Source organism: Vidua chalybeata, chromosome 4 (genome assembly GCF_026979565.1).
Source record: "Vidua chalybeata isolate OUT-0048 chromosome 4, bVidCha1 merged haplotype, whole genome shotgun sequence".
In the NCBI taxonomy this organism is placed as follows: Eukaryota; Metazoa; Chordata; class Aves; order Passeriformes; family Viduidae; genus Vidua; species Vidua chalybeata.
The window spans coordinates 2624866-2640275 of NC_071533.1; the positions used below are offsets into that span (position 1 = coordinate 2624866).

Consider the following 15410-nt stretch of genomic DNA (forward strand, 5'->3'; position numbering starts at 1 on the left):
ATTGTGTAAGAAGGCATGACCATCACATTATCTGTGGATACTGATCTGGATATCAAAAATACCTTGCCAAATCAGCCCTGTGTGCAGAAAATTGTGCAAGCACATTAGGCTCCTCCCTCAGGTCCTACCTGGAGCAGCTACAAGTGAGAAGGACACAGATGCACTTCTCTCAAAGCAGCACTGTCAATGGAAGGTCAAGAAAATTCTGGAGGCATAACTTATTAATAAGATGTGCGACCAGAACTCAGGCATGCTCAGTGAAACCAAGGTAACTCCATGGTGAAGGGAGAAGGTCAAAAGTCAGATGATGTACATCCTGAAGAGCAGACCTGGCCATGCAGGATCAACAGTAAAAATTATCTTTGCCCTTGCCTTGCAGCAAATCAGATTTTCTTGTCACACAAGCACAGCATCCTTGGACAGCAAGAGACTTCCAGACACACAGCTCCACCCATCTATTGTGGGTTCTTTCAAGCAACCAACCCACTGGGCACTGTAGGTCTAGATGGTGCTTGTGCATCACATTTCTGTTCAGAAGCTTGGAGCAGGCTGTTATTAGCCAGAGCCATAGTAGAAAAAACACATTATTGCTTGCCAGAACTTGTAATTGATTAAAGCATAATGAAGGGAATTTTTACTTTCTTACATACATCAGTTCTGGATTTATAAGTATCTATGCCATTCATGGACAAAGAGATTTGCCCTCAGCACCCTCCACTTAGTTTCCCAAAATACAGAAAACAGTCCATGTCCTCAACAAGCCACCACAGGGAACACTGGCAGCACCCTGCCCTGCATGAAACAGCATCATCTCTTCGGCACAGCAAAGCTCTGCTAGCAAGAGCTACAGCAGTGACTGGATGCGACTGACCAAGAGCAAAGCACAAAGAAGAGCTCTGCTGTAGAGTTGCTGGCTGCACAACCTCTCAGAAAATCTGGCTGTAACCTAAATCCTTAGAGAGGACAAAGTCTTCTGTGAAGTCTGCCCTCCACTGTTGGCTCTCCAGTTCCCATCTCATTTTTGGAAAATACTTTCCAGCCCACTCAGTAACCAGGGTATTAAAAGGACACTACAGATGGAATCTACAACTTACAGTGGTAGCTTCACTCCTTTCAAGCTCAGAAGCTGGGGAGGAAAGAGGGAGAACAGCTCTGTCTCCCAGACTAGTGTTGGTTTAGTTTAATAAGTGAAAAACTTGTTACTTTCCCCAGAATTCAGACTATAGAGAGAAAAGTTTCTGGAAAAGTCTAATGGCTTTTAAAAGGGAGTTATAATCCATCCCCAGTCTCACTAGGCCATGGCTTGGTTACCACTGAGATCAAGCTTGTTTACTCCAAAGCAAAAAAAAAAAAATCTTGGCAGGACTGACAGAAACAGCTTTTCTTGCCAGAACTCTAATAGCAAATGTCTGTGGAAAAGCCACTTGGAGAAATGCTGTTTACTTTGGTAATGAAGCAAGTTCCCTGGAATGAAGTCTTGCAATCTTCCCAAGAGGTGTTGCAATACCTGTACCTGTACCTCAGCTACATACCATACAGGCTGCTCTCAGAGCCTGAGAACTCCCTGGCGAGCTCAGGGGGCCAAGGCATCTCAGCAGCTCCAGGCAGGACTGAGCTCTAGTCCTACGCTGGATACACAGCCTGCATCCCAATTAAAACTGATGGCTGGGGTTTTTCTTCAGCTCTGCTTCAAGTTGAGTCCCAGCCATCAACACCTCTTGAAGATGCTTATGAAAGAAGGGCCTCAAAATCATCTTCTCCATCCCCTTCTTTTTAACTGTATAAAGCCAAACTCACCTCCTTGAAACTTTTTTTTTTTTTGGCAACTCTGAACTGAAACCCCAGCTCACTGCTAGAAGTGCTTAGAGGGAACATTAACACAAAGTTAGACTAATAAATACCAAGGAAGAAAAGAAATTCCAAGCGGACAGTGGAGGCCAAGGCTCCCTTTCTGCTTAGGTAGTAACTGACCTGAGGCTATGCTGCTTTTCCTCATTTATTTAGGACCAGGTTTCAAGCTGCTGTCCAAATTCTCTCCGACTGCACAGAGATGAAAGGCTCTTGCCATTGAGTATTCCAACTCTTGACTCAAGTGCAAAGGGCTACATTTGCTCAAACCTCAGTTTGAAGTTTCACTGCCAATGAGATAGCTGACTTAGCCTCACCCTAATTCAAGAACTAGAAGATCCCTTGTAGCTGAATGAAATGGATTTCTTACCCAAACAGGTACTTGCATTTATACCTTTTGTTTACAAACAGCTTGCACTCTTGTAAGAGCACCAAGGCCATGCCTGGCACACAGCTGCAGTTCTTCACAGCAGTACTTTGTGCTCCCAAGTGCTGAAGTTCTTGCTTTGAAGAGAAACCAAGCTCTAATTTCAAGTGTTTACATGTACTCCTGACAGCAAGAAAGAAAACCTTACCATGATTAGGTTATGTAAAAAGTTTAATTATAAAATAAATAAGTTTGTTATGGAAACGTTAAATATTAAATACAGTAATAAATATTTACACATTTACAGATACAACTTGACAATTAATGGTGTTTCTCTGCTACCAGAAGAATTCTGCTCTGTTTATACAGAACACAATCACTCTTCCAAGAAGAAACTGAACTCAAATAATACTCTGTGCTCAAGACTGCATGGACAGTTAAGAAACCGAGGACACCTGGGTCAGAAAAGATTGAGGTAAGATGAGTTCTTCACACCTGAAGGTAGAGCACAGGAGACCACTGCTTGCAAAGCATCAGTGCCTGAATTAAAGTCTTCAAAGGAACAGGTTCTTAGTCAAGTTAAACTGATGGGATCTGACGTGAAGCGTTTTACATTTAAGCACTGCTTAAAGCAGCAACAAGTATCTGTTTAACAGAAGTAGCTTTGTGTTTAGAAGAGATGGGTCCAGCCTTATCAGTTGGTTGGAGCACGGATCTTTTCCTTTGGATGCAAAGCTTCAGCTCTTGCATCCACTGTCTCAGCATCCTGAGGAGACTAATATTAACTCGGGCTAGCACACACGCAAATGGATAGCTCCACTCACACCACGAGTCCTACAGAACTTGGAGGGATTACTTCCACACACACAGTAACAGAGCCCAGGTGCAGCTGACAAACATCTGTCACCAACACCCTGCAAGTCACAACTACAGATGAAACTCTTGGAAGCCAATATGGACAGGGAGCACAGTGACAACAGAATTAGGTTTTTCATCCACTGAGGTCTAGGGAGAGAAGCCATCCCAACCTCCTCCCTTTCTCACTTTGGTAGAGGGAAGGAAGGGAATTTTCTCCCTTCTACCCAGTCCTGAAAGCAGCAACAGGTTCTCCCCCTCAGAGTTAGAGCTGCCAAAGGAGATTTGCTAAGAGAACAAAGTCCATCCACACAACAGCCGAGACTGGAGCTCTAGCACAGAGAGAGAAGGCTCAGTAGCAGTAGTCTCCAGCAGGTCTTGATAAGAGGTACTGTCCTCCAACAAGCCAGCTCCTTCCACATCGTTGTGCCAAGATGCAGTGATAACTGGTCTCCTCAGCAAGTGATTCAGCAGCAAGTGGCCTGTTGACATCTCCTTGCAGCAGCATCTCTCTTGATGAATCAGGGCTTAGTGGCAACAGCTCCAGCCCACAGTGTCCAGGTGGATGTGTCAGGTAGCCAGAGGTACCCTGCAGCTTGGCAATGGCCACTTCAGAATTGCTCTGTAACGGGCAGACCAGGCACATTAATCACCATCCGAGACACAAGCACCCTGTGCTAGCACCATGGCAAACACTGAGCAAGGCAGGTAGGTTAAGGATGTGCACACACCTGAGGACACTACCAGACACTCTTCAGCTTCAAGTAAGCTTTGAGCAAAACCCTCCAATTGTCACTGGACAAAGCTAGAAAACATCTATAGCTGACATGTGGCAAAGCAAAACTTCACAGGTCTGGCGGAATTTTTCAGGACTATCTTTGATGGCTTCCTCCTCAGCTTGTAGTGTAACTCCTCTCCAGTAAAGGTCCTTGAGTCTGCTGTTACATACACCTGGCCTCAGAAAAGACCAACTTGCCTGCTCAGTAAAATCCACTAGATCACGCCCAGAAGCAACCCACATATGCCAAGGAGCTTTGGGCCTCAGTTGCTGTGACAGTATGAAACTTGACTGAGAGGCTATCTGTGGTGCCCACAGAACTCACAGCTTCCTTTTGGTCCACAGCTTCTGAGCACCTGAAACTTCCTGAAACTCTCTTTGCAGGAAAGATATGCAAATGCTCAGTACTTTTCTTCTAAGAGGTGATGATGCTGTGGCATCATCTTCCATGACTGAAGTCTACCACTGTTTCCTGCACTACATCTGCCTCTGTCCAGATATTCAGAACTTTTTCTTCATAGCTCCACTTATCTCAGTACAGCTTCCCATCCTCATCTGGTCTTTAACACAGTCAGAAATTTAACAGAGCTGTTGAACAGCTTGTACAACTCAAGGTGGTTTTGAGAAAACCAAGCCAGCTGCTCACACGTAACCTATGTGTTTCAAGACACTTGGAGCATGAAAAGCAAACACTAGCTTTGCAAAACAAGCATGCAATTCCCATACAGCCTGGAAGGACTGAAAGGTGTTTGAAGTCAGCATTCATACCTGTTTTCTCCCCATTTACACACCAACATGGCCATTTCTGTTTTCTTGTCGGAGTTTTTTCCTTTCTTCTTTCTCTTCATACTGAGGACACTTTTTCCTGACCCTGTGGAATTATGGCATGTGAGAGATAATTTTGAACCCTGATGCACATCCTGTCATCACCAGCTTCCCCATCCTCTGCAGCATTTAGACTGATGTTCTTTGAATCCTCAAGCAACTCCTTGGCACCAGGGAGTTTCAAGCAAGACAGTTTGTAAGCATTCAGCATCAAGCAGTATCCCCTGATAAAATCAAGGAACTAGATGTGAACACTTGTGCCTCACAAAGATAGAGCTTCTTGGCTTAAACTAGATTAGGGGGCAAGATGAAGAGAAGTTATTGCTGGGACTGAGCAAAGCACCAGGAGACTTTCTGGGTGACAGATTTCCTAGTGGCTTGAGCTTATAGCTGCAGAGACCACACTGTCTTCCTCATCTCCACAGCAAAGCCCTGCAGGCTTCAAATCTGGTCCCCGTCCCTTGAATACATAATAAGGAAGCCCCTTACTGATTTCCTCTCAATTTCTCCAGTGTTTTCTAGTGACTATTCCAAGCAGCTTCTCTGGATGGGGGTACATATTTGCATGCTCCCACCTTGTGAGAGTTCAGAACATGAAGCAAATGCACTTCAGAAACTACCAATAATCATTTGCTCTTAGAGCACTACAGAACTGGTTATCTCTCCTAGCAGCAAGGAATGAGGCAGCGTTCAGAGAACAAGTGTTCATCCCAGCATTCTTCAAGTTCAGAGTTAAATATGAAGCAACACTGAAATGACAAAGCGCACCTTGTTTCCTGAATTGCAGGAAAAGGTACAGCACGTACCCAATTCAGATGATGTGCTTCATCAAGATCTAAAATTAGACTGAACCTTGGAGTTACTATAATATCCCAAGCCCTACAGTGCTGGAGTTGCAGTGACAGAACTGCAGGACTGTTTCAATATTCAGTTTGTTATATGGCTTGAAACATGTACCCAGAAAAGCTCTTTGAATTTATTCTCACCAGGACTCCAGATTCTGACAACCCACCACACTGACCTGCAGCAGCTGGTTCAGCTGAAATAGTGTTCCCATCCTATTAACAGCAAGCAGAATTTGGGACCACCAGCATTTGCCTCCCCACTTGCTTCCCCTCCAAGTGTAAGCATTTAAGCCCAACAACATCCATTAACAAATGGACTCTCAGAGCACCATTTCCTACCCTCTACCTGTGCACGCAGCTGTTGGCTAATAGCCATGCATGAGGCTATCACATTGCTGCTTGCAGGTTTCTCCATCAGGATTAGGGAAGGCAGCGCTGCGTCAGCATTAATGCTCCTTCTGGGCTTCCTGCTGCTGTTCTGCAGCACTCTAACTACCCTGGCAAGAGGGGCTCTTGGTTTACAATATAAGTGTCATGGACCTTGCTTCTACCCTTCAGACATATCCAAGCTGGGATAAGAACTCATCCTTTCCAGCTGCTTTTCACAAAGTTAATTCAGATGAGCCATGCACATTCTGGGGTTATTGGGCACAGGCCCCGCTCACACTTAAGGAAGACAGACACCAAAGAGGATAATACTTACTGCACTATCACAATGATAAGTACAGTAATGAAGCTGATGCTTGAGAGCAGCACAGCTACCACTACCAACACAGTCTTTGAGTAGTCTGCCACATCATTCTTCCTTTGAGTCTTCATGAACTGTTCACCACAGCGCTCACCAAAAAAATCCTGATGACACCTGCAAGTAAATATTAACACAAGTTCTTATCAGCTCTTGTGCTGTCTGGAGCCAAGGACACCCACACATACTCAGACCTGACTTAGACATGATCCGGGTTTCCCATGAATCTCAAGGTGCTCACTTCAGAGCAGGTTCGTGAAATGCAGTCACTGCTCTAGCACAAGGTTTGTCAGCATTTCAACAAGTCGAGATTAGTTTGGGTGTGATGTTCCAGAAAGACACGCCTTTTCATTCTTTTGGTTTGAGTTTATGACCAACTGATGAGTTCAGTGGCTTGTTATGCATCTCAGATTCCATCATCACTTAATTTACACGGCAGAAAGATTCTCAGTCAAAATACGGCAGGAGATGGATCTATACCAAGTTGACACTGATTTTTCCTGTGAGCCCTCATATGCCACTGTCTCATGGCAATGACACCTAACTCAGAAGCTACAAGTAACTTACTTGCAGGTCACCATCTGGAGATTTTCTCGGTATATGCATTCTCCATGGATGCAAAAGTTTTTGTATTCCATTTCACAGGGTGTCCCTTTCTTCTTGTTTTTCCCTCTGTTTTTCTTCCTTCTTGATTTGCCAGCATTCTTCTCTCCCCCCCTCTTTGCTGGCTTTGGTTTAACCACAGGTTCAACTGAAAAAAGGACACGATGACTTGGTATAAAAGTGCTAGAAAGCACAATTCTGAGAAAACTGAATTGAAGAATTTGGTGAGAACAAGGAGGACCATCACCGCAGGAGAATCTGTGACCAGGAAGCACAGGATGCAAGTGAGAATGCTGCTGGGCATCTCACACCCAGCACAAAGGCAGCAAGCTCAGCAACTCATTGAAGCACAACTCTGCTACCCTTAAGTCCTGTGCCATGCAGACCAGAGGCAGTAGGAGCAGATGAGCCAAGAGCCACCAAAGATGAAGAGCAGCAGAGATGCAGGACTGCAGCATAAGACGCTTGAGAGCAACAGCACAGTTTCAAGCAAAGGCCTGTAAAGAACAGGGAGTTTGTGCTGAGCCAAGCCATCCTCTGGTTTTATATGGACTCAGGTACAGGGCTAATGTCTCTAAACTCTCCATTTGCATCAGTGATGAAAGGCACTGTAACTCGCTAGATAGTCCTGGGCACTTGCCGAGGCAAAGCAGCTTGCTATCCCGGTTGGCACACTTGCTCCTCCTAAACAACCTGCTGTGCTGTCTTCAGAAGCAAAGAGTTCCTTTCCAGTTCTCCTACTTTGTGAGAGATGCTGAGCGCAGGGAAGGAGTGAAGGCAAGAGGCCGCAACAGTCAGACTATTTATTCTGCCGCTTACTGCTGCCCCTCATTATCTCAATTAAGACAAACCTCTAGAAGAGTGTGGTTTAAAATCCTGGTGACTTAGTAGCCCTTGGATTTAAGCAAGAGCAATCACGTTCCTTTCACTGAGGAGAACAAACCAGCCGCTGACTGAGGGTCAGAAGCTCCAGAGCTGTCCCATGCAGCAATCCAAGCTCAATAGCACTACTTTGCACTAACTTAGCGCAGCAAGCTTTTGCAAGAACCCTCCCCCTGCACTACTAGCCCTAAACCGGCCCTGGCAGCGCAACAGTGCTGCTCAGGAGTAACACTGAGTAACGGGGGATTTAAATAGGGCCTAGGAAACAGCAGAGCTATTTACAACAAGCTTCAGTTTTGCTCTTGTGCTCTGAAGACCTAATGAAAATCATTTTTGGGTGATTAATATTTTAGCCACGGCTCTATGCATACAGGCAGTCACCACAATAGGGCACAACTGGATCTAACTACTTCCTAACCCTGTATTTCTGGTGCTGAGAGCCCATTCAAAGAAACAAGGTGTAGTTCACTGTTGTCTAGACAGCTGATCATTTTCACTTCTAGAGCAACAAGCCTGGCTTGAAGTTACTTAAAAGCAAAAATGCCTTCAGCAACCAGAAGTCTGATTAAAACGGTATGAGCTATATTAATATGTAAACGAGGTACACCGTTCCTGCAGCAAGGTTTCCTGTGCCTGGAAGTGTGAGCTCACTCCTGACAGTCAAAGGCCCCTGTTCCGTCCCGTCTGACTTGATCTTTAGGTTCGCGCTTTCATAATTGAGGCCGCTTCCCTTCCTCCCTCTCCCAGGCTCAGCTTGTCAGCTCCATCTCTGTGTCCCTGTCTGCAGGCTGCACGGCCAGGAAAGCCATCCACAGCTGAATCATAACAGCTTCAAGGTTTATCCACAGATAAACCTCACGCCAAGCAGAAGAGCTGGTCTACAAACCAACCACCTTAGGTAACAAGTCTGGTTTCTGTGCAGTTAAGACAACACTTCAGTCACCAAGCCAGTAGTTTGACAGGCTAAGCTGCTCGATAACACCGACAGGCGCGGTTCCCCCAGAGACCTTCACGGGGAACTTAAGCGCAAGTCCACCAATTCCCTCAAGTGACCACACAGAGCGTGGTCTCGCTTAATTTAAGAGGTCCTTTAATCACATTCAGGTCTCGGGGTGCTTCTGCAGGAAAATCAGTAGTTAGATCCACCCTGCAGGCAACAGGACCAGCCTACTCACACCTACTGAGGTTCAAATCACTTGTAGATACCTGGCTTGTACTGCAGCTACACTCAGCCCAGAACCAACAAAATACTCCCACTCCCACAGTAAGGCGGACTGCTCAGATCTCCTCACAGCTCAGCAAGTGGGCAAATTACAATAAATACACACAACAGCTATCGACAGTGAAGCATTGGCCTAAAGATGCTTAACAAACTTTCCTGTGGCCACTTAAGGGATCTAAGTGTCTGCTTTCCCAAGAAAGCTTCAGTTGACTCCAACCCAAATAATCCACCATCAGAAATTACCCAGAGAAATTCTTGCAGCAAGACAGACAACTTGATGTAAAATAAACCTTTAGGGCCAAACAGCACCTAAAAACTCCACTGATGCTTCTACACTAAGCAGGTGGTCGCCACCTGACCACAGCCTTCTTGTGAGGTTTATCAGAAATAAAGCTCCACACAGCAACCTACCGGCTGGCCTGCAGCTTCCACACACCCTGGGCACATGCACGCTAGGTTTCCACCCCTGACAGCTATTTCCAAAGCAGCAGCTTTAAGCACAAGCACGCTTTTGCACCAAAGTCGACGAGCTAAGCATAGCAGCGTTTACAAGAAAGAAAAGGCGTTAAGTTGGGACTCGCAAGTTGCGAGATCCCAGCCCCAGCGCCGCCGACTCACCTCGGATCAAGTCGTCCACGATGTACTGGTGGACGGGCGGCGCCTCCTCGTACTCCTCCTCATCCTCCTCGTAGTCAGGACCAGGCACGGGCTCGCCCTCGCGGCTCCCGGGCTCCCGCTCCTCGTGCCGCTGTGGCTCCGTGGCGTTGGCCGAGGACCCGGCGGCCGCACGGTTCGCTTTGAGGGAGGGGAAAGGGCGCCGTGAGCTGGGGAGGGGGGCAGAGGGGTCGCCGCCGAGCGCGGCGCCGCGGGGCCCCTCACTCTCCTCGGGGCCCCTCAGTCGCCTCAGGGCCCCTCAGTCGCCTCAGCGCTTTCCCGCCTACGGCCGCCGCGCGCGGGCTGCCCTCAGGCGCGAGCCCCCCCCCACCCCCCCCCGCCCCAGGCGCGATCGCGGGCTCCCCCGAATCCCGATCTCCCCCGAATCCCGGGCTCCCCCGTCCCGTGCGGTCCCGCACCTGCCAGCACGGCCAGCGCCGCCATCAGCACCACGGCCCTCATCGTCCGTCCCGGGGCGGGTGGCGACTGAGACACTGAGAGAACGAGGGGGAAGGAGTCGCCGTAGCACAACAGGTGCCGGCGGCGCGCAGCGCTCCATGAGGAGCCGCCTGCCGCCGCCACCCACTTTATGGGCGGCTGGAGCTGGGGGCGCGGACGCGGAGCGGCGTCAGAGGGGCGGGGCGGAGCGGGGCGGGATCCCAGAATCCCAGAATCACGGAATGACGGAGTCCCGGAGTGATAGAAACACAGAATCTCACAATGTTGTTTTGTTTTTGGTTTTTTTTGTTGCAAAGGACATTGACTACCACCTCATTCCACCCCCTGCCACGGGCAAGGACACCTTCTACTAGACCAGGTTGCTCCAAACGCCGTCCGACCAGCCCGGCCTCGAACACCTCTAGGGATCGGGCACCCACAGCTTCCCTGGGCAACCGGGATCCCGCGCGGGCCACGGAGTCGGGAGCGCGCCGGGTTATTGCGGGCACACCTGTCTGCCGGCTGGCTCCGTGCTCCTTGCTCTCCCCGCATCTCCCGGACGAGTGTTTTCCAGCGATAAACCCGGTCATCAACCCCCCTCCCTCGCCTCGCTGGTTTGCGTCTCCCCGAGCGCATGAGTAAGGGCTGAGTAAGCGGTGGCACCCACCGGGCAGGGACAAATGCGCTCCTCGGGGGCACTGCGACTCACAGCTGCCCATAGCGCACCTGCCTCGAGGTGCACTCCCCGGAGGGCACCTCCCCACGGACACCTTTCCGAACTCTTGTGTGAAGAAGCGGGAAGCAGACCTGCTGAAGAATCCCCAAACCACCAAGGTAGGAAGGGACCTGTAAGCCCACCAAGTCCAACCATCAACCCAGCACTGCCACTGTAACCCCTAAACCACTGAACCACATTGCCCAGTGCCAGATCCAGATGCTTCTTGAACACTTCCAGGGATGGTGAGTCCACCACCTCCCTGGGCAACCTAATCCAGTGCCTGAGCATTCAGACAGTGAAAACATTTTTCTAGTATCTAATCCAAGTCTCCCTCGTCTCTTCTTAAGGCCATTTCTTCTAGTACTCTCACTGCAGGCACAACAGAAGAGACCGGATGCTCCACATCACTACAACCTCCTTTCAGGTAGTTGTAGAGGGAACTGCTGCTTTGAGGAGAGGAGAACTGGGGCAGCAGGTTGTAACATGCTGACCTGGCATGGGAACCCAGAGAAGCCCAGGGGGTCAAGGATGAAGGCACTGGTACCCCCCCTGCTCCAGTCCCACAGCACAGCAGGCTGGGAGGGCAGTGGGTGGCAATGCTGCCTTGGGAAAGGAGGATCTGGGCCTTTTAACTGAGGGAGGACAGAATGTTACTTACAGCTCAGGAAGCTGACAGAGCCTTTGCTCGAGGTGGCAGAGATCCAAGTGGTTCAGTCATTGAACCTTCTCCCTTCTTCCACGGGCACACACGATATGTGGCTCCTGGTGCCTTTGCCAGACCATGCCAATCCCGAGAGGCTATGCCCAAGAGGTCTGGAAAAGAAGATGCTGAATCAGTCACTCAGATGTTAAGCTGACACAGACAGCTCTAGCAAACCTTCGACTGCCCTTTTGTGCATGGTGCAATTGAAACTGTCTGAAACAGCTGGCATGCGCTGACAGCTTTACTTCTGGGGTTTTTGTCGTGTTTCCCCTCTGTTGCCTGTCCTCAGAGGTACAGCAGAGAAAAGGCAAATCCTGCTCATCACTGCAACCCCATGTCAGAGAGCTCTGCAGGCAGTCAACAAGCAGCTCCTGGGCTATTTGGGGGACAGTCAGGGGATTCACAGGGCTCCTCCTTTCCTCCTTGGACTGGAGTTCCCTTCCAGCAAGACCTCTGTAAGTCTCAGTGCCTGGAGTTCACAGAGATCATTTGCATGTGAGGGGAGTTTCTCCAGAGGCAGAGACTTTGGGGTTTGGGGTCTCTTCTGCTGAAACATGAAGTTGGTGATTTGAGAATGGCCAAAGCAAGGTTTGTCAGCCAGGAATCCTCCCTCTCTTCCTCCCTCCTCCTGCTGTGCTCAAGGCTGACTTCTTCAGCCAGGCACCACAGCTTCCCCCACAAATTTTCTTTTCTTCAGCTGTTAAAACAAAATATTTCTCCAATTTCTTAAAATTGGAGATTCACTGGAAACATTTAAATTTTTTTAAGTCCAGTCCGAGAAATATACTGGGCCCTGAACATTCCAGTCCCATTTGCTGCACTTGGCAAACTGCTGAGCAATTGGAAGAGGCTTAGCGGGGGAAAGGTTGCATGTCCCAAGTGCAATTGCCCGTGTTACCTGCACTGTTTGGAGACCAAACATGGCATATCCAGCAGCTGACTCACCGTGTTCCCTCTCTTCTCCAGTCTCCAGCTGATAGCTCCATCTCACTGACTGCCAGCAGCGAGGAATTTGGCTTGCCATGCTTTGAATTTGTCATTTCATCAACTTCCTCCCTCTAGTCCTTCCTGTGACCTTGAAGAAGAAGGGGAGACCTGGTATCAACCAGCACAACTCCTCAGAGTCCAGAAAGTGCAGCCAGATGGTGATGGGTACCCAGTCATGCACGGAGAGGTCCTGGTTGGACATCAGGGGAGCTCTTCCCAAATGGCAGCCTCCTGGCCAAGCCCTGCTTGGCTGCTTCTTGGAGAGAACACCCTCCAGACGCCGCACGTTTCAGGACATTCTGGGTGGGATCTGCCACAAGCCCCAGTTCTTCTGTGTGCTGTGAGGGAAAAGGCACTAAGCTTGGCCATTGCCCTCTTCCAGGGCTGGAAGGACAACTGGATTCTGTTCCCAGGATGAACTTCCAAAGGGTAACCCCAGATGTGGTGCAAGGAGGAGAAGCCTTGAGGGGGGCTGCAAGGCTCAGCCCCCTGGGCTGCCCCACTGCAGCAGGGCCTTGCAGTTGCTGGGGCTGCAAGGGCAGGGCTCACCTTTGGGAAGGTGCTGGCTCCCTGTGGATGCAGAGTGCCACCTACTGAGCCACCGCTCGCTCCCGGCAGCACCTGGGGTTTTCTGGCATGACACCCAGGTTTCTGGAGCTGCTGCTCAGAGAGTCCTTGCTCTGGCTGTACCATGAGGTTGGTCCCAAAGGCTGGCGAGCCCAAATGGGTGCAGCTTACAGATGAGCAGGGAACCTGTGCAGGGGGCTGCATGCTCGGGCACAGCTCTTGGCACCTGCCCTGAGCCAGACCTGGTTTTCCATAGGCTGGCAGTGAAGTGAGACGAGATGGGCTCGGGAGCCTGGCTAGTCCTCCCTGGGCCTCGACCATCATTTTGAAAACCTTCAGCACAGACTGGGCTCAGACAGCACCTGGCAGCACCCAGTGCAGGTGACATCGGTGATATCTTCTTGCCCCTCAGATCCCTGTCCTTGTTTGTGGCCTTGTTTGGGGGTGGCCAGCACACAGCCATCACTTCCCAGCTGTGCCGTGATGATCCAAGGCATAGGCATGGACTTGTGGGGGAGCAGTGCCACCCATGCTGACAGCTGCTGGGCCTTGGTGGAGCACACTAGGACACCATTGCTTCCAGGAGAGTCCGAGTGCCTACTGGGATCTTATTCACTCTCTTTACTTTTGATAAAACTCCTGAGAAATGTGTGAAGGGAAAGGAAGCACCTGAAATACCATCCCATTAATGTTCTTCACTGACATCAAATGTTTATTTTGCAAGGGCGGGCACAGCTGACCTGGTGTTTGAACATGAGTTATCCTTTCTCATCCATCCAGCTGAGAACAGGTAGAAAAGGGTAATGACTCAAACCGGAGTGGTGTCTGTCTGGGCAGCTCACCAGACTTTCACTTCACTTGTGAGCTGCAGACACCACTATCTGCTGCTATCAGCAGCTCCCTCACAGGCAGGGAGGGAGCTTTGAAGTGAGGCATGTGTGACTCTGGCTCCTGTTGATGTAAATCAAGATTGCTGTAATAAAGAACATGCAAGTGCATAGCTAGGGTGTTGGGGAGGAAGGAAGGAAGGGAAAGGCCTGGATATTGCCTTTCTGGATATTGGTAGAGTTTGTTGGCCTGCAGGCATTAAGGTGGCTGTGCCTCCCTGCCAAGAAAGCCCTTAGCAAAGAATCATTTTCCTAAGGTAGTAACTTCTCCCTGTGCTCCGCTTCTTTCCTGCAGACTTAACTGAAGCAGGGGTCACCTGAGCAAAACATGTCCAGAAAGGGAAGAATTTATGCACTGTTCTCCCAGGAAAGTCTGCCCAGTGCTCTGTATTTTCCATCACTCTGCATTTGAGCATGTCTTTTGGAGCATGTCTAAGGAGAAAAAGCAAAGAGAACAGAATCTGCTGGCCCCGTGGTGGCAAGATTTCATGAAATTTTCTGTCACTTATGTCAATACAAATGGAAAAAGTCCCTCCTGAAAATCTAAGTGGTACCTTCTCAGACAAAATTAACTCCTGGGACCCAGAGCACCCCTGCTTAATCTGATGAAACATGCAGCAGTGCTAAGGAGTGTGATGCTACCAAATGACAGCAGTGGGACTTTACACTTGCTTTCCACAGGCTTTCCTGAATGGCAGGCAGTGGGGAACACAGCCTGATCATTTGCAAAGCGCCCTGTGCCATGTTGTGGCTCCAGTCGCTGCGTCTCACTGGCACTAGGCAGACTTCAGCAGGACATCTACAACACGTGCCCAGCTTGGTTTTGCTTCAGGGATGGGGTAAACGTGCTGCAAGCTTGCCCAGGACAGCCATCCTGCTGCCTGCTAGGAAGACTTTTGGGAAGTTGCCTGCTGTTAGCACACTGTCCTGGGCTTCGGCGGCTCCACTTTTCACACAGCGTGCACTGAGCAGCTCTCCTGTAACCAAACACATCCTCCAGCACTCACCCACTCGTTTTTGTGCAATGGCTCAACCTGTAAATGCTCGGGGGCACATCCTGACCCCAGAAGTAATTTTAAGGGCCTGAAGCCAGGACGTGGGTGAAGCAATACTGGATTTACACTAGAATGGGGAACTGCCCCTCAGCTAACAATCTTCTTCTCTAAAATACCACATCCTGCCATACTGAACTGAAAATTGCTGCCTTTTCTTCTATTTCCCTGAGGCAACTCGCAGGAAGTTCTCCCAGGACTCTCTGAAGAGGGCAAGCTCATGCCTATTCCCACGTGCAGCCCAAGCCAGGCTCCCCAATGGTATCCCAGTGCAAAGCCACCCTGCCGACACCACTGGACAGAAGGGAGAAGATGCTTTAGATAGGAATCTCTAAGGACACAAAAGCTCAGCTACTGTAGCCAGTGCCTGACACTCATTTACCTGGCAACATTACTGTAGCCCTTTACCTTCGGAATGATAGTGCTTCACCTGC

The 15410-nt window shown here is 49.4% G+C and overlaps 1 protein-coding gene across 1 annotated transcript; it reads right to left on the minus strand.

Moving 5' to 3' along the window:
- Nucleotides 1–2428: 2428 nt before the first annotated feature.
- On the minus strand, nucleotides 2429–10141 carry AREG (amphiregulin). Its single transcript, XM_053940123.1, has 6 exons — nucleotides 10044–10141; nucleotides 9589–9765; nucleotides 6831–7014; nucleotides 6222–6380; nucleotides 4617–4719; nucleotides 2429–3692 (listed from the first exon to the last, which is right to left on the minus strand). The coding sequence occupies exons 1-5, from the start codon at nucleotides 10084–10086 to the stop codon at nucleotides 4632–4634; spliced, it is 651 nt and encodes a 216-aa protein (XP_053796098.1). The 5' UTR covers nucleotides 10087–10141; the 3' UTR covers nucleotides 2429–3692; nucleotides 4617–4631.
- Nucleotides 10142–15410: the final 5269 nt, after the last annotated feature.